The following is an 18625-nucleotide window of genomic DNA, read 5'->3' as shown; positions in this document are numbered from 1 at the left end:
ACCTGGATCTCAACCTCTATAGCGCCCCCTGTGTAGGTTCTCGTCTTTGATGTGACCAAAGCGTATGTTTAGCAGATTAATAAACCTCCACTCTGGCTCTTGAATGTCTTGAGATTCAACGTGATTTACATCAGGACTAGACCTTCTATCAATGAAAGCCTGTGTCACCTTAGTTACCCGTTTCAGACTTCTGGTCACTTTTGTTGCTTTTCTTACTCGTTTCCTGCAGGAGTTTTTATTTAGAAGCTACGCTGCAGGGATCTCATCTACCCAAGATAAACACGAAACTAACGCTGATGTTCACCATTTATAATTCATTCTTCAATTTCCCACTTCCAGCGCAAGTCGTGTCCTGTTTGAGTTGACGTTCAGATCCGGTGTGTTGATACTGGGCCCAAAATGTTTGTCTTGCCTTCCAACACACCAACATCTCTTTTGCTCAAGATCACTCCCATGATGGAAACTCACACAGAGCCAGTAGAATAATTGTGTATTAAAGTGTCTCAGAATCAGAAAGAAAAGTTTAAAAAGCTTTTCAATAAACAAAAAAAAAAAGGTTTTTGATCGGAAAAACTATTTTGATCAGAAATTAGAGAAAGAGAAAGAGAAATAAAATAAATCTAAGATATTAATTTATTAAAAAATGTTAATACAGAAAAGGTTTAGAATCCCACCCCACCCCCCAATAAAACATATTGTAAATATGAGTGTAAAAATGAATGGAAAATGAAATGATAAAGAGTAATTTAAATTCCATGGAAGTTCTTAACCTAAAAAAATGAGAAACAAAATCAAAATGAAATCTGAATAAAAAGCGTTTAACCCTTGGGTTAATCCTCTACAAGAAAAAGAAAAGAAAAAAACAATCATCTATCCAAGGTGTAAAACTCTACCTGTGTTTGAAGAAAATTTGAAGAAAGTATCTGTTACAATCTTGGATGTTGCCCAAAAAACCCACATGTTTTAACCTGTTTTCGGGCCTGTGGGTCACTTTGACCCAGAGACCACACAAGGGTTAAATATAGTAGAAAGAAATGAATTCAATAAAATCTACAAGAAGTTAAAAATTTCTCACTAGAAAAATGTGTAATACTGTGTGGGGGGAAAATGGTGAAAAAGAGTAGTTTTAAATGTGTAAAATATTGAAACCTGAATAAATAGAGGATAAAAAATACAACCGAAATAAAAATGTTTCTAGTTTGAATTAAAGCTTTTAATCCTCTACAGAAAATATATTTTTCTCACCTCTGACCCATCAGCAGAAGTGGAACGAGGCGAAGGTCAGGCCGTCATTTGATTCTGGAGCGAACATTTGCATCGACACTCGCTCCACATCCTGCCATCATCACAGCTCAATCAAAGACACCGGCTGCTTCCGTGAATCATCCCCGCAGCAGCCGCACCGTTATTGAGAGCGAAGCAACGATGGCATGAACCATGAAGCCACTGCTGGGGACCCGGGTTAGCATGGCAGTGATGTACGGCAGCGACTCCACTATCTCATCGACGCCGGCGCTCATTAGATTAGCGGCTGTATCCGTGATTACAGATGCTGCTGCTGTGCTCCACTTTACTGTGACAGATGACAACCACAGGACGCTCATGGCTCAGAGCTCCTTAATAAAACACATGACACGCTCGCCCCCAGTGCCACGCGCTCGGCTGGGATCAGGACCTCCAGTTGTTTTCTCAGAAACCTGGAGGAACCTGACGGAAGTGGAATGAACAGTGTGGAGGTGCCTGATATCTGTGAAGAATATTGCAATAAAATATATGTATTTCTATTTCTATTTATTTTCATAAAGCAGCAGCAGATCTTTGATGAAAAAGATCTATTTCAAGTCTGTGTAGATGATATTGAATGAATTGTCCTGAGACTGAACTGTCTGTTTCTGCATCTTTCACTTTTGTCTTTTGTGACAAGATAGTGACTGTTGAATATTTCAACTACTGTATGAATCAATCAATCAATAACCTTTATTTTACCAGGTAAAATACATTTGACAAGAGAGGAATCAGTCCCACAAACAATCAGATAAAACCCTCCGTTCTATTTTTAATTAATATAATTAATATTTATTGTAATCCATGTTGGAAACGCTGCAAATTTAAATTATTATAACCTAATGACATGATAAACTATTGAATATTTTTGAGGATTCCCATGTAAATGCTCATATTTCTGTCTAAAATGAATCAACTTTAAGTTGTTTGATAATAACTATTGCTTAACTGAATAAATATAAAACTAGAAAAGCACTAAGGGATCGCAGACCTCCACCAAGCAGCTCATCTCCTTACCATTCCGTCATATTTACCATTCACTAAAATAACAACCTCTTCTGCTAACTTCAAACAACCTTATTTTTAAATACTACGTTACAGGAGACCCAGAAGCCAAAGTAAACACAAGGAGGAATAAGGTAGTTTAAAAAATTGTACTGTTTAATCCAAACAGTTAATTTAAAAAACAAATAATCCTCAGAGATTCAAGAAGAAGAACAGAGAAATAGCTTGTTTCACAGGGTTAAAAAAAAAAGACATGTTACTCTGTATGTACAAAAATACAAGTGGAGGTCAAGTACTTCAAATCCACTGGAAAAACTAAGATAAATTGCAATAAGATACTGTAAATGTTTGTTTTTTTTGGAGAACGCAATGATGTTGTGATGCTTGTCGGTCTGCCTTGTACTTTCCCAGATATCACTATTTCTTCCTCTGAAATGGGTGGGCAGCTTGTTGACCTCCTGGTCTTGTGTGATGTACATATGATTGATGGGGTGACATCGTCAGCAGCCGCTTGCTAGTATTAGGACACGGTGGAAACCTGGTGAAAGTGCCAATGAACTTTTCGTGCTACTGTGGAGTTGGGCCTAAACAATGCCAATAAATTAAAACCCGCATGGATTAGAAGCTCCAGATTGTGTTGTGATACAGTTTCCTGGGTTGAATGACACCGTTTTTGGTTGTTTTTTTTAGTTTGTTTTTTAACAAATAAAATAGCCTTGGTCGCTCCATTAGCAAGGACACACCTTTTTGCCTTTAATTCCAAAAACACACGGATTACTCCTAAAATAATCCTTACCCTTAATTGACTTGATGAGGGTGAATAGAAGAATGGTGAAAATGAATAGATGAGTAAATGAATAATTTGATATTTGCGATTGATTATGGACCAGGAAGTAGGCCCGACAAAAGAACTGACAAAGATTTTTCCTTTGTTATACATATAATTTATATGTGTGGTAGAAAGTATCCTAAATTTAAAGTGTCATTCATTTATAAAGAAGTTCTTCAAAAATCATATCATACCTACCGAGTTATATTAACAAATTATTTAATTATTATGACTGTTATCTTGATTAATAGCGGACGAGAAGCTTAGAAGAAATAAGACTCAAAAGTATTGTCTTTTTAGTATACATTTCCATTTGGTAGTAGCTATGCTCAAGTCCTTCATTTGAAGATTAATTAATTTATAATTATACGTTTTTCACCTTGACCCAGAGGTTAAAAATCTTATTATAGCTACTTAGTTATGATCAATAATTAGTAGTAGTGGAATATTTGTGTATCTAGTCTGGTCATTTCTTCTTGGAGAAAACTGCTTTTATCAGGTTCTAAGAGAACTTTTCGAACTCAACCTTCGTTTCGTTCTATTTTCCTGCTGCATGCTGGATGTTGAATGTGGCGGAGGTCCCGGGCCGAGACGTGGGGGTCTCATGGCAGCAGACAAAAGCTCTCAGTGTCGTGGGCTAGACTTGATGTGATGTGACACGTCCTGTGATTTTCTCCTGCCGGCTTGTGTACTTGTGTTTCTCATCCCTGGGTGTTTTATTAATTCAGTGTTGTCTCCTCCTTCACTGTCACTCGGAGAGATGTCCGAGGAGATGCGAGGAAGACGGTATAATTAGACTGCGAGTGTGTGTTTCCAAGTAATTGACGTCGTGCTGTCAAATCCTCTCGTTTGTCTGCTGAAAAGTAGCTGCTTCATACAAACAACGATATCTATACACACTGATCAATTTTCTGGGAACATGTTTGTTCACCTCATCCAACTTCCTGAGAGGAGATGACAGGCTTTATTTACGGCGGACCCTCCCCGCCGCTGTCAGAGACCACCAGAGGTACACTCATGCTTCCCAGCTGTTCCTTCAGAGGAGCAAATTAAACTCCCGGGAAGTTGCATATACATCTCAGCTTTATTTCCAACTCATTATCGCCTTCGGAAAAACTTTCGGGTCTGATACACACAAAAAGGAACAGACAAGATTTTAGCGTTTAGGGAATAGCATCGCAATTAGCATTGTTTGTGTCCATGTTTATTTAAGTTTTATTTTGTACTGTCACCACGAAGAAAATCACATGTTGTGTATAGAACAGTGGCAATAAATGTTTCTGGTTACATGTATTTGGAGTTTATATGTTCTCCCCGTGTCGCGTGGGTTTACTCCGGGCACTCCGGTTTCCTCCCACAGTCCAAAAACATACAGAGGTTGATTGGGAACTTCTTCTCCTGTGACATACTGGCCTCTTGTCCAGGGTGTCCCCCGCCTCTGGTCCGAAGATAGGGGTTAGGGTTAGGGTTAGGGTTAGGGTTAGCTACCAGCAACCCTCATTAATCAAGGAATCAAGGAATAACTGGCAGAAAATGAACGAATAACTCTCATAAAATGAATGAATGATTCTTGTCTGCCTTTTGACAATGTATGCAATAACTGCTGTTTGTAAGCCCAGGATTTAGAAACATATGGCCTCACTTGTGCAAAACCCTTTGCCCCTAAAATGATCAGCCAAAGCTCTGGAAGTTGACTATTCTATTTCAAATTTCAATCAGAGTCCACAAGTGGGTGTCAGGTCATGCCTCAAGAATATTTTTTGGTTTGACTCATTGAAGTGCAGAGCTTTTTTTTAACCTGTCACACTGGCCAGCTGGGGGTGCTATGCTAAAAATGATCATTAACGATCTAGATCAACAAGCAGTCATCTGTCTCATCGATGCTCATTGATGTGGCTGAAACTTTGTCAGTCAATTGGATTCACTGGATGTGGAAGGTTGCTTGATTTTCTTTGGGCAAAATATCACACGCCTGCCAGAAGAGTCTGGTGTTCATCGATTAAGTTGTTGTCAAAGACACCAAAAAACACCAGGATAAGTGAACATGACACAACCAAAGTTGCAATCCAGTCCAGTCAAGTTTTTTGGAGGAAGACTTGGACGTTTTTAGAAGCCAGATAGATGCATTGATCTATAGTTATTAATTTGCTGGTACTTATTCTCCATCTGAGGTCCTTCCCAGCAACATAGGGTATATCAGAGAAGGACATCCTGGAAAGGAAAATTGACAGCAATCCAGGAAATAACCCATGTATGTAGTATGTGAATACACTCAGAGGGAATGTTCCGATTCAAGACCCACAAGCTAGTTTCGATCATATTGTATACCATCACTAATACTATTTAAGTCTCATAATGCAGTGCAACAGTTGAAACTGGTATTACAATGGAAGATACACAGCTTCAGTTTTCATGTTTAGTTCCAACACCAGGGAGAGAAAGAACATTTTTGTTCAGGTTATCTCAAAGTAATTCAAAGGTGAACCGTCCTGCCCTTCGTAAGGCATGAAGTGGTTTCTTGTGGACGGTGTAATGATGTCGTAGCTGTTAAGTGTCGGATGTGATTCTCCACGTTCCTCACAATTATTGTTGGAGACAGCCGCAGAGTACCTGCCTGGAGTCCATGAAGTGCTGCGTGTCTGACGCCGAAACACTTTGGATAGAAGAACAGTTTCTCCTCTTGTTTTCTAGCACTCCGGCGACGAGCACCTTGTGTTTGCTCACCATGTGAAGTGCCAGCTTCTTGACAAGTAAATAAAAGGTCCCCTCGTTCTTCGTGTCGTTCCCCAGGTGACACCCGCTGTCCCCATTCCGTCAAAGAGCCGAAGAAGATGCTGAGTTCCTCAAAAACGGTCCATTATGGTCTGCCGTGGGGAGCGAAGATGCCATTAAGGGATGGTATCGGTTACGAATAATGCATGTCTGCAGTCTCGTTTGCGTCTCGTCTGCGAGAAACTGGGAGTTGTGGAGATGTTGGGAGGGACCACCATGGTTTGTGCAGGAAATATGACGGAGAGAGAAGAAACACATTTCTGGTTCTATCGTTCATTCTGTTTTATTTATCCACAAACAGTTTTGTAGGTGCTCTGCAGTCTTTTGCCGCTACAAAGGGAAAGAGGTACTCTAGTTTCCTCTTCTGTAGGTTGATGTGGTTCATAATGAAGGTCTGAAGGTGTCCATCAACAGACTTGAGAGGTGTCCTCTGCCTATGACCCTTTGTAGCTGGGATATGCTCCAGCAAAGTCTGACATGTTTTCACGTTTACTACATCAAAGGTTTGTGTTGCAATTTGTGTGAAGACATCGTCAATTTGCAGTTCATTTATATAGTTAAAATAACTTTTGAACACTATTTGTCCATCTCTGATGCACACATTCCGCACACAAAAATGAATGACATATAGGAAATATTGTGTAAAAAATGTATACACTTTTATGTTGCACTACAAATCATTGGTATGTTTAATGGTCGTTAAAATGGAGAACATAAAAACACCTAAAATACAATAGGAAAAGTACTCCTTGAATTACTAACAAAACATTTTTGACACTAATGCTATGCTTTTTGTTTGGTAGAATGTTTGGTGAAATTATTTTTAGTTTTGAATTTACATGGACTTTATTTAGGACTTTAATTTAGCTACTGGGTTATAGGTAAAGTTATTGTTCTAGAAATCATTTATTTTCTCCTTATATTGAGATCAAATTAATTCAGAAATATAATCACAAAGACACTTTAGTTTATCCATTGTTTTTCATGATACCTGTCTAGTTTTCGACTCAACTTAGTTCTTCAAATTGTCGTATGGTTTGAATGTTTGTTTGTATTTCTATCCCCTGCCTCTTGCCCTAGGCAGCTGGGAAAGGGTCCAGACCATGTGATGAATCATCAGTAAAAAAACAGAATGAATAACATAATCCGGTTTTCACTGAAAAATAAGAGTAAAAACCCATATTTACTTAATTATTTAATTTTGTTTGTTTTTCTTATGTAGTCATTGTGATCTATATTTAATCTCATTTATCTTCATCACTTATGAAAGCCACAGTGTTCTCCCTCCTCGCCTGCACTCTCTTCTTCACCTGGAACAACACAGACTATCATTGATACATGTTGTTTGTACAGTTGATTGTTATTCCTAATAGTTTTCTAGTTTCAGTCAGAAACACTTTCGTGAAGTCCACGAGCAGAACAAACAACATCTCAAAAGATTATTCCTTCTTCAGAGAAGACTCTCGTCAGCTTGTGTCGTCTCGTGAGCGTTCAGGATCTGCACACTCTAAAGGCTCCATCGTTCATCGAGAGACGTCATTAAACTCTGGAGCACTCATGTCTTTTTAATGAGAAAACTTAATTGCCTGAAATTCAATGATTTTGTGCAAATTAAACCGCAGACGATGGATGGCGACCAGACGACTTAATGTTTCTGTGGAATATTGTGAGTCACAGAGTTTCCACTCGCGTATGGAAGCAGGCTGTTCTTCAAGAAATTCAAATTTAATTCTTTTTTTATTATAATGGATGTCGCAAAAATCCCATTAACACTCATGTTGACTTCAAATCTTGGCTCACTAATATGTGAATGTATAAATTGTTAAATCTTCGCTACTTCATTTTTGTTCAGATTGGTGCCCTCAGTTGTTTGTGGAGCAGCTCAGGGAGTGAAGACAGTAACAAGCATGACATTTGAAGTGCAATAGGGAGGAAAGTATAATTTTTAGGTGTCACCACCTTTACAAATGCTGCTATTTGGGACTTATTAAGTTAAAAATAACACTTCTAAGTTTATTTTACAGCTGGAGTGACCTTTGGGATTCTAATGATGCCGTGTGTTTAGCAAGTGAATCTCTATGTTCTTCCTCCTCACTCAGATACCTCCTCCACCAAACTGTTGACTTAATGATAGACTTTAATGGTGTTCTGGGTCTGCCCCGGGGCTTCCATCCAGTAGCACCACAATGAGACACCCATGATGTATTCTGACAAGAAAAACCAGACAACTTTTTGTTTCTTTTTTGTCATAACCAGTAGGGATGTAGCAAAAATTCTGCCGCCAAATTTTCATTAGGACGCAAATGTGCATTTTCGTTTCATTTATCTTTGTGTTAGAAAAGTTAAAAACAAAATATTTTTTCAGTTAAACATGACACATTAAATCACAGCACAAGACATGAAAACTGTCCTTGCTAATTGAATATTATAACCAGACATTCACATTTTGTATCAGCCTTGGTAACATAATTAAATGTTCCAGTTACAGTGCATCTCCTCAACTGAAGCTCATGAAATTTACATTTTTTGTTAAATCAAATTTTTAAATTATACGAAATCATTTTCTCTGTGATTGTATTTTTCTTTTGTCTGTTTGTCACTGGTGAAGGTATCTTAATAAAAAATGAAAAAAACAAAACAACCATCACATGCAAAAAACAAACCAAAATTAAATTAATAGAATATTCAGGAATATTAATGACGTAACAGAAGAGAAAAAACTTAGTATGATATTAAGAGAAAAAAAACTTCCTTGCTTCTTTTTGAGAACTTTTTTGTGGAGGGCAAAATATACAACATATTTTCCTTCATTAATCATTTTTTAAGTTACTTCGGTAGAACATTTTTAATTAATCAATCCCAATAAAGAAATCAATCAAGAAAATGTTTTTCAATAAAAAAAAAAGTAAAAATAGAAAAAATTGGATACAACTTTTTTTTGACCTACTGCTGTACTGTCAGTCATGTGACATTCAGACAAAGTTGAAGAGGTTTGTTAAAAAAGTTGTACTTCTATGAGTCACAAGTTCAAAATTAAACGAATAACAATAACAATAATTGCACATATAAAACAAAAACAATATGGTCCAAATGTTACATATTGCTGCTTTAAATTATAACCAATAAAAATAGGTACCAACTAAAAAAGATTGAAGATGAACATTTGGTCCTCTGGTTCCAGGAAACGGGTTAAAACGATGGTCTGAAATGGTTCCCATAGCAACACCACAACCATGGTTAACGATGATAAGAACATCACTACTTCCGGAACATGACCGGACCGTAAACAATCTAACCCTGCAGTTTTTTCTCAGACCCACTGATTGGCCATTATATTGTGTTTTCCTGCTGCATCTTTATGAGTCAGACTGTAAAAAGTGATTCTGATGTAAGCGTCGGGAGACCTTTCATAGAGTCAGAGTCGGAGTCATGCCGTTTTATTTTAAGAGAAGTTATTATCTTTGCTGTGTTCTGACCTGAAAAAACTTGCCGCAGCGAGGACGAACCGGAGAAGATTTCACACAAAGGTGGCTGTAATTTAAAGAATCCGCCTGGTTTCTCTTGTCTCGCAGGAATAAGAGGCGGCAGTTAGTCTGAATGAGGATATGCAATATATAACATAGCCTTGGGAAGTTTTAAAGTTAACTGTCAGCCTTTTCACGAATGTTTAACAGCGCATAGTTACAACCGCCTTCATGAATCAATATATATCAGTCGTTATTACTGCGTGAAGTTTTTTATGTGGTTCTGTGGGAGACACTTTTGTTCTCTCTTTGAGTCGGTAAAAGTATTATTCAACCTTTTTATTTGTAAATGGCTGCAAAGATATGATTTAAAAAATGAATACAAACATATATTTCAAATCGAAGCTTATCATAAATTCCACAGGCTAGAGGCAGGGCACACCCTGGACAGGTCGCCAGTCTGTAACAGGTCACACAAAGACAGACAACCATTCACACACACACACTTATGCCTACAGACAATTTCCCATTGTTCCCATTCCTCTGTATGGTTTTGGACTGTGGGAGGAAACCAGAGTTCCCAGAGTAAACCCACACAACACAGGGAGAACATAAAAACTCCACACAGAAAGGTAACAAGTTGACCTTCTTGTTGTGAGGCGTACACCTAAATGCATTTTAATAAGATCAATATTAACAAATTTAAATAAATAAAAGAGAATGAGCAATACAATTATTTGCTAAGTGCACAATGACATCTTGAATTTTGAAAAATTATAATTTGAAATATTATTTAAAGAAATGCCTAGAATGAGAGGAACAATAAATATTTTTAACATCTTTTCATCTGATGTATCGTATAGTTTATTAGTCTTAAATTATTTACGCACTTTTTTTCTTCCTGGGTGATAAAGTTTTTTAATTGTGTTATATATTTATTTCAACGTTTAGATATTTTTTGTACATGCATAAAAATGGTAATTCCATTTAAAGTAGAAACACAATATGTGATTATAGAACAGAGCAAAGAACACAATGATAAATATTTAAAAAAGTAAAAACAATGACAACAAAAATTGAAATTAAACACAAAGAAAGGAAACAAATTTATTGATTTTCTAACTATTTTCTAATGTACCTTTTATTGGTTCAGTGAGTTAATCCCAGCTACATAGGGAAACGGGGGAGGGACACCGTGGACAGGCATCAAATAACCTCTGTTTGTTATTAGACTGTGGATTCAAACCAGGTTGTTTAGTTAAACTCTCTAATCACTCATCTATGTTTGAATAATTGTGTGATGAACGATATTCATGTGACACACTTCCTCAACAGAGTTCAGTGTTGAAGCCTTGTGAAGGAAAAGTACCGGGAAAGGCCCTCAAACTCAAGTTGAAGATGAGGGGTGCACATGAGTGAGACACACGAGTGAGACACCAGGCAGCGAGAGACAACGCAGGACATGGAGCTTGACTTGTGAAATCATCAGCGTTATTAACGTGACATCCTTTAAGGAAAGGTTATGGATCCGGGGGGAGCACTCATGTCTGTAGAACATGGAGGAGACATGGGAGAGAGCAAAGGGCACGACTAGAGTGAGACACCAAATCCAGCAGAATTCCCACCTGAAGGTGTGTTTTCTGGGTAGTTGGCCTTGGACCACGCGAGGTCCTTCCACCTCCCATGTTTCAGTGGAGGATCTGTGAGTCTGTCTAATGTGGGTTCTTACAGCTCTGAGCCATACTGGAGGAGGAAAGACATCCTGTTGCATCAAAATAAGTCATGTTTTAGTAGTTCTTTTAGAGGAGGAGTGAAAGGAAAAATTCCTTGTAAACAAAATATTGTAAGTCAAGTGGACAATCTGTTTGCTAAAATGGTTCTAATGTTTATTGTTGTTTATATATGTATTATTACTATATTCATTATTTAGCTTATTTTGATTGATTCATTTCCTTTTATTATTGATTATTATTATCTTCATCATTATCTATTTAGTGTGATTATTATTATTCATTATTATTGCCACTTTTGTTTATTATTTTTGCTATTGTTATTGTTTGTTATTTTTGATTCATAACCGTTTTTCTTATAATTTTTAACATGTGTAAATGTATCGTATTCGTGTTGTATGGTTAATCTTTTTTTTTGGAACCTGACTTTACCCAATGTGGGAAGAATAAAAGAACATCTTATCTTATTTTATCTTATCATATGAAACTCAAGCATACAGCTGAACAAACTACACGCTGGTGAACTGGAAAAGACGATGTGAAACTTTCCGAAACCCAGAACAATTTTAGAATCAGGAGTTATTTTTTTAACCTGAATGCTTATTTTGTTTTTTTATATGAAGTCATGTGACATGAGCTCCTTGGTGGAGGTATGTGTGGTCTACGTTCATGTGCATCTCTAGTTCTCGAAAGTTTGTAAACGATAATTTCATTACAAACTGAGACAGTTTCCTCCCATCTCAGCCAGATCTCCCCCTTTCAGTGACACTTGACCAGCACTGAGTAATAAGGATGCCACTTGACCTACAGAGACAGGAAAGAAGCAATTAGGTAATTAAAAATGTGTCACTTCAGTGCTTGTCATTTGAGGCCACTTAGAGCCGCTAACACAGATGTATCACCGTCCTTTTAATGAGCTGAGAAAGTTCTTAGCGTCTTGTTTGGGGAAATGATATCGCCATTTTCCATCAGGGGTGCAGTTATTATTATTTATTTTCCATAATAATTTCCACTTAGTGAAGTGTTTTCTTTGAGTCACAGACACAGCAGCGCTACAAATCAGAGATAAGAGACAACGCTTGAATTCAAGGTTATTATTTCGGTGAGTTATTCTGCTCGAACGGCTGAATCATCGAATCTCTTCCATAGTTGACCGAGAAACTTTGACTTTGACTTCCTCTCCTCAATGTGACACCTTGACCCAAAATACAAACAACATGGATAATTATAAGCAAATCATCACTTAACTTTAACTTGTTCATTTTCTGACATGATTCAAGTTCAAGTTCTTTGTCTTCAGTCCCTCGGGAATGTATTTTTGTCGTTTTTTACCTTCAAACTTTTGACTTTGAACCTTAGAAAAGTGTGCATGGCAGTAACTGCGGTGAGGTTCATGGTTGGTGAGGCACTGACTCCTTTAGTGTCTCACATTTAAAAGTGTATTAAAGCAAAAGGGTAACTTATCCAATTGGCTACTGGTTAGTTCATATCTCGACAGCATACTTCACACACACATGCACACACACACGCACAAGCATGGTTTTGGGTAAAAATTTCAGTCAGTTATAGCATACATCTGTCATCTTTGACAATATCATATGACTACGATTGTTTAAAATAAATATGATTTAACTAATAATTTCACAACAAGTCAATATTGAATTGTTGTGATATTTTGTGGGATGTTAGTCGACATTACTAGATCTACATCTACGGCAGTCATCGTTTGTGGATAAATATTGATTTATAGCTTCATGTCATGTATTGCATTGACATGAGTGTCATGGCTCAAATATTATGTTTTAATTATCAATTTATTCAAAATTCTATTTTCAAAATATTTAACCATATTCAATGATCTGAGACCTTTCAATTGGCTGGAAGTATAAATCTAAATTATAGATATAGAAAAAAATAATTAACTATTAAATAATTTTAAAAGGATTAGCAAACGTGGGTTTTAAACAGTATAGAGTATGACTGAGATATTAAAGGATTACAAGGAAGACGCAGCTGATACGATGCTCTTAATTTGGAAGCAGAACAATCATTTCCTCCTACTGAGGGGAATATACAGAATTATGGGTTACGTTTGGAGATTTACAGTTAATGGAGTTAGGGTCGGGCAGGAAAAGGGTGAGCTGGGGCGATGGTGGTGTTTGGGAGTCAGGGTTATAAGAATTAACAAGGCGAAGCTCAGATCATTTAAGTGTATGTGCTCGGCTAGGTTTAGGATTTACAGTTTGAGGTGAAAGCTGTGGTCGGGTTAACGTTCGGGTTAAAAACAGGTTCAGGGTTTGTTTATTAGGGTTAGAGTAAAGTATTAGTGCTAGGGTCTGTGGCTTGGTTGTTGAAGGTTAGACTTCAGATGGGGTAAGGGAGTCAGTGTAAAGGTTAGAGATACTGTAATAATGGGTGGATGATGTTTAATAAAACAGTTGATGAGTTTTTCAGCATCATCATTTTATGAGCTCAGTCATTCGTATGCCTCCTTATAGCCTCACTAGTGATGTGTCCCGGGCAATGGTAGGAGGCCACAGCGAGACCCAGCGTACCTCGAAATTCTCCTGAAAGATATAGATTAGGAGGGGAGTGTCTGGACCTTGATGAATGTGTTGCACCCACAACCAGACTTTGTATAAGTGGAAGGAAACTACGAGGATATATGTTGTGGTTTGGTGTAGGCGTTTGAGTTCAGTGGTAAGATCGAACCCCAATTGCAACAGGGAAAAGAAAAAAGGATAGAAATCTTGGAGTAAGACCAAAAGAATTCTTGATCCCCTTGACCTGATACTCTTAACAGCAGGATGCCAAGAACCATGTCATGGTTACATCAGCCAAGAATGTCGTGTGATCATTACAATTTATCCATTTATTCAACACATTGCTATTAATTTCTAATATATATATACAATAAACAATAATAATAAACAATATTAATCAAAAGTATTAATGGTTTATGAAGGCTTGGAGGAGGTCTCTTGTCCCCAGTACTTTTTTTTAATTTTCACCTGTTTTGGTTTCATCCTTGAAAGATGAAACTTACATTATTTATTTGATCTCCTCAAGGTTTTGTTTTACATACAAAGCGTTTTGGAATGAGTTGAACTTCAAGAATGTTAATAACAGTATAATGTAGACGTTCATTAGTATGAGAAATTGTAAGGTCCCAGTGGTCGAAGAATAATGTTGGAGTCATGCGATCTGACCCCCGAGCAGCTGGATTTCACTTTAACATTTCATTATGAACAGCGTCCTTCTTTCCATTCGGCTAACTCCAACTACCACAGATCATATGTTCCTTTAATCACTCTCCATCTTCTCTTAATAGCTGCTTAGTGATTCATCGACGTCTGCTTTAAATATGGAGAATTCTGCCGCTGCGACGTGCGGCCTTATCCATTATTGATCTGTGATTAACTTGATTTCAGCGGGGTTCCCGCCGCTAACAAGTGCTGGTCAAGGCTTGTTGCAGCATTCAGCTACAAAATGGAGTCATCAGAAAGTTAATAACTGCGCTCTCTCTTCTGCTTTTGAGTATTTTTAATGGTGTATTTAAACATTAATGGATAGGAAATGGCTTTTATAGCTTGACTGTAATGATAGTGGAGGTCTCTGCTAATATAAAGGAGTCCACCCCAACCTCTCCCTGCACCGGCGGACCCCCCCAGAGATCTTAATCACTCAGGGAAAGTCTCTCCTCGACAGTTGTGCTGATCCGCTGATCTTGATGCTTCCTGACACTGATGGTGCACACATCTGACCTTTGGGCTGCCGAGTGCTCTCAGACAACACTCCCTGCATGTGTATACGTCCCAGAGACGGTCCGAACCCGCATGAATCTGCAGGCTGTCAACTCCGGGAACTTGTGCCAGGATGCAGCTGATGCCACTAGAACTCTTATCATAGCCGCCTGTGGACTTTAAATTAGGGGAACAGCAAGGTGGACACATTCACTTACAACATGAGGGGGGAAAGAAAAGATAGCAAAAGGGTTTCATGTGGACAAGATGTGAGGCTTCACTCTAAGTGGAGTTTTGTCGCTTTTTTTATGTCAACTTGTCGATGCTGAGGCCCCAGAAAGAAATGATTAATGGCAGCGATCCTGCCCATTCATCGTCCTCTTGCAATGACAAACTCTCCAGCAGAGGCAGCTGAGTGTGAAGAGAATCTGAACCACCAAAGTGTTGAAAGTGCAGCAAACAGGGAAGGTAATAGCGCGCAAAGTAAAAAGCAGATTTAAATGGGTAAAGGTCACATATGCAGTCGTCCCTCGCCATAGCACGCTTTACATTAAGCGGTCTGGCTGTTTCATGGATTCTTTTTTCATTTTCAAAACTGTTGTATCAAGCTCCTTGTCATTGTTCCCCCCTATAGGTGATTTATTTAAGCAGCAGAATAACTACTGCACACACTAAACTTATCGAGCCAACAAAGCTGTGAACTCCTATGATGCCTTTCTACACAATCCTCTATTTAATGACAGATAGTCACAGCAATAATTCATTTAAATTCTACATCTATGTAGCTAAGTTAAAGTTACGTTAAAGCTACGTAAAGAACGACAGCTGTGATTGTTTGTCTTTACAGGTCACTTTTACTGAGAGGGATGGAACCGATGTTAAGTTTGCAAATTAAAATGCATGTTGTCAGATTTATGATGTTAAGTTAAACAAGAGAACATCTTAATATTTACAACTTTGTGGATTTTGTTGAATGCGGGAAGTTTCAGAATAAATTAGGGAATCTAGATACTATACTATCGTGTTCATTTCAATGGCTGATAATATTAAAGGTGCATTCGCTTGGACAAATAAAATAAAAAATATCTCTAAAAGCTTTAATTTAGGAGCTGATATCTATTCTATCTATTTTCTGTTTTCTAAATAACAAAAAAAAATCACTTCAGTTCCTACATAAATAGCTGTGATAGTGCTTTTCAGTTTGTGTCTGTTAGTCACACGATAAACACCATTATTTTTTGTGTTTGTTTTAGGGTTGTGTATTGGCAATTAAACGTATTGCTAATACACAGCAATACTGTTAGAACAACAATTTAATTGTAGGAAATAATAATAATAATAAAATATACTATACTGTTAAATGCTTAACATCAGTTTACTAAATTGAAACAGAAGGATCTGTATTTGTTTTTTACAAGAGAAGAAATGCAAGCTAAATGAAGTGAATATTTACATGTTAATTGTTCATTTAAAAAGTTATACAACATAAAGATGAAAAAATGTTTAAGTGTATATACTTATGTATTTATTCATTTAAACCTCTTGTCTAAATATTGCATATCTTTACATTTTATTACTGAAAAAGATTCTCTTATAATTCCTTATTTTTACAAGAGGGCAGAAAAGCGGTTGAAGCTGTCACCCTCACTTAAGTTACTCAAAGTCACCATCTGTCTTTTGTTTTGGCTGCAGAAACTTCTACTACATCACGATGCTGCGTGACCCCGTCTCTCGCTACCTGAGCGAGTGGAAGCACGTCCAGCGAGGGGCCACGTGGAAGACAGCCCTCCACATGTGTGACGGACGCTCGCCGACCCAGGACGAACTGCCCACCTGCTACAGCGGCGACGACTGGTCCGGGGTCACCCTGACGGACTTCATGAACTGCCCGTCGAACCTGGCCAATAACCGGCAGGTGCGCATGCTGTCCGACCTCAGCCTGGTGGGCTGCTACAACATGTCCTCCATGAACCAGAGCCAGCGCAACCACATCCTCCTCAGCAGCGCCATGAACAACCTCAAGAACATGGCCTTCTACGGCCTGACCGAGTTCCAGCGGAAAACCCAGTACCTGTTCGAGCGGACGTTCAGCCTTCGCTTCATCTCCGCCTTCACGCAGATCAATAGCACGCGGGCGGCCAACGTGGACCTGAGCGAGGCCATACGCCGGCGCATCGAGGAGCTCAACTTCCTGGACGTGCAGCTCTACGAGTACGCCAAGGATCTCTTCCTGCAGCGCTTCCAGGCCAGCCGCCAGAGGGAGCACCAGGAGGTCCGGCTAAAGAGGCGCGAGGAGCGGCGCTGGCTGAAGGAGCAGCGGGAGCAGACCTGGCCGTGGTCGCCCAAACACAGAGGGGAGCAGAGAGACGGGAAGGCGGACGCCAAGCTTCAGAAAGACGGTGATTTCCCCACCACCACGGAAGACTACACGAGTCAGGTCGCCCGTTGGTGAGACTCTCAGTTCGGGGCCTTGGAGCGCACGTCGTTGTCTTAAACTCTCTTGACCGTTTAACTTCTGCCACTGAATGGATTAAAAAAAAAAAAAAAAAAAACCTGCCGTGGACTTTGTTTCACATTCACTGCAAACCTGAATGTCTTTGTTGTAGAAACATGTTTGTTCTGAGAGCAGTAGATGTAGATGAGCTGATGGTTGCATGTCACATGACCACGTCGAAGTCCAAGCAGTGATTGCCAAAGCAAAAGATTTATGAGTTGATTCATCGTCTGCTACTTAACCTTCTGCAGATTATATGCATGTAGCCAAACATTTGACCAAATCATGTATTAAAGTTAATTATCAATTCATTCTTGTCATGTTATGTTGCCTGTGAGAGGATTCTATTGAACTCAATGTGGATATTGTGACTGATGAAGATCCCAGTGTTTAACCCTTTGTATTGTCTCAGGGTCAAAGTGACCCAAAGTCAGGGAGGTTGTTCGTCTTGACCCAGAGACAACACAAGGGTTCAACTGAAATAGCAGGCAGAGATTACCGTAAAATGTTCTTTCAACTACAAAAAAATAAATCTTTATGGATGTAAATGAATTTGACAAAGATGACAAATGTATGTTTTGCTTCAAGGAAAATGTCTATGGATTGTTTTTGGCACAAGAATATATTTTGAATTTAAAAATAAATGTTTATGATTTGCACCCTTACGTGATTGAGTCCTTAAAAGTATCAGCTTGTGTTCTTAACACATTTTGGCAGAATGTTTCAATTAAATCAATGATCAATGTGTTTTTGTTTTTAATTTCATTGACATGTTTTTGTGGAGCTTCTACGGGACAGAAGAGAAGACTCTGACGCTGCAGAAACTACTCCGCGAAATTGTTCCAGATATCCAGTCGAGGCAGGAATACACAATGATGCAAATCTTTTTGTTGTTGTGCCGCATTCATCTGACCTTTTCGCAAATCCTTTTTGCTATGCGAGTGAACATGAGCGCGATGTCAACGTTGAAGTTCTCTAAGCTGTTTGTCTGTTATCCTGCAAGTAAAGATGTCAAAGATGACCAGTTTGATCTTGAGGCTGTTTTTTTGCTGACAACCACGTTTTCCGGCTGAAATAAACTTTTTTTCACATCAGTCTTGACATTATATATTAGGAGTGTCATGAGGGTCCATTCAATAAATACACAAATTCTGATTATTATCTGTAATTACTATCAAAGAACATGATAAAAAAGTAAAGAAATACAGACAATACAAATTGTATTATAATGTTTAGTATTTGTAAGGAAATGGATTATTATAATGCTATTAAAAACGGGAGCTAAAAGAATAATGTATTATGAA

The 18625-nt window shown here is 38.2% G+C and overlaps 1 protein-coding gene across 1 annotated transcript in view; it reads left to right on the top strand.

The window, feature by feature from the left end:
- The window catches only part of hs6st3b (heparan sulfate 6-O-sulfotransferase 3b), a 61330-nt gene extending 42985 nt beyond the window's left edge, over nt 1–18345 (top strand). Inside the window, exon 2 of the mRNA XM_087804137.1 lies at nt 16520–18345. Coding sequence (XP_087660263.1) covers nt 16520–17279 — 760 coding nt within the window. The 3' untranslated portion in view covers nt 17280–18345. The remainder of the gene's footprint in view (nt 1–16519) is intronic.
- Nucleotides 18346–18625: the final 280 nt, after the last annotated feature.

The sequence above is a fragment of the Callionymus lyra genome, chromosome 12 (genome assembly GCF_982586985.1).
Source record: "Callionymus lyra chromosome 12, fCalLyr1.hap1.1, whole genome shotgun sequence".
NCBI lineage: Eukaryota > Metazoa > Chordata > Actinopteri > Syngnathiformes > Callionymidae > Callionymus > Callionymus lyra.
Note: the sequence above shows the minus strand (reverse complement) of the source record. Positions and strands in the feature narration are given on the sequence as shown.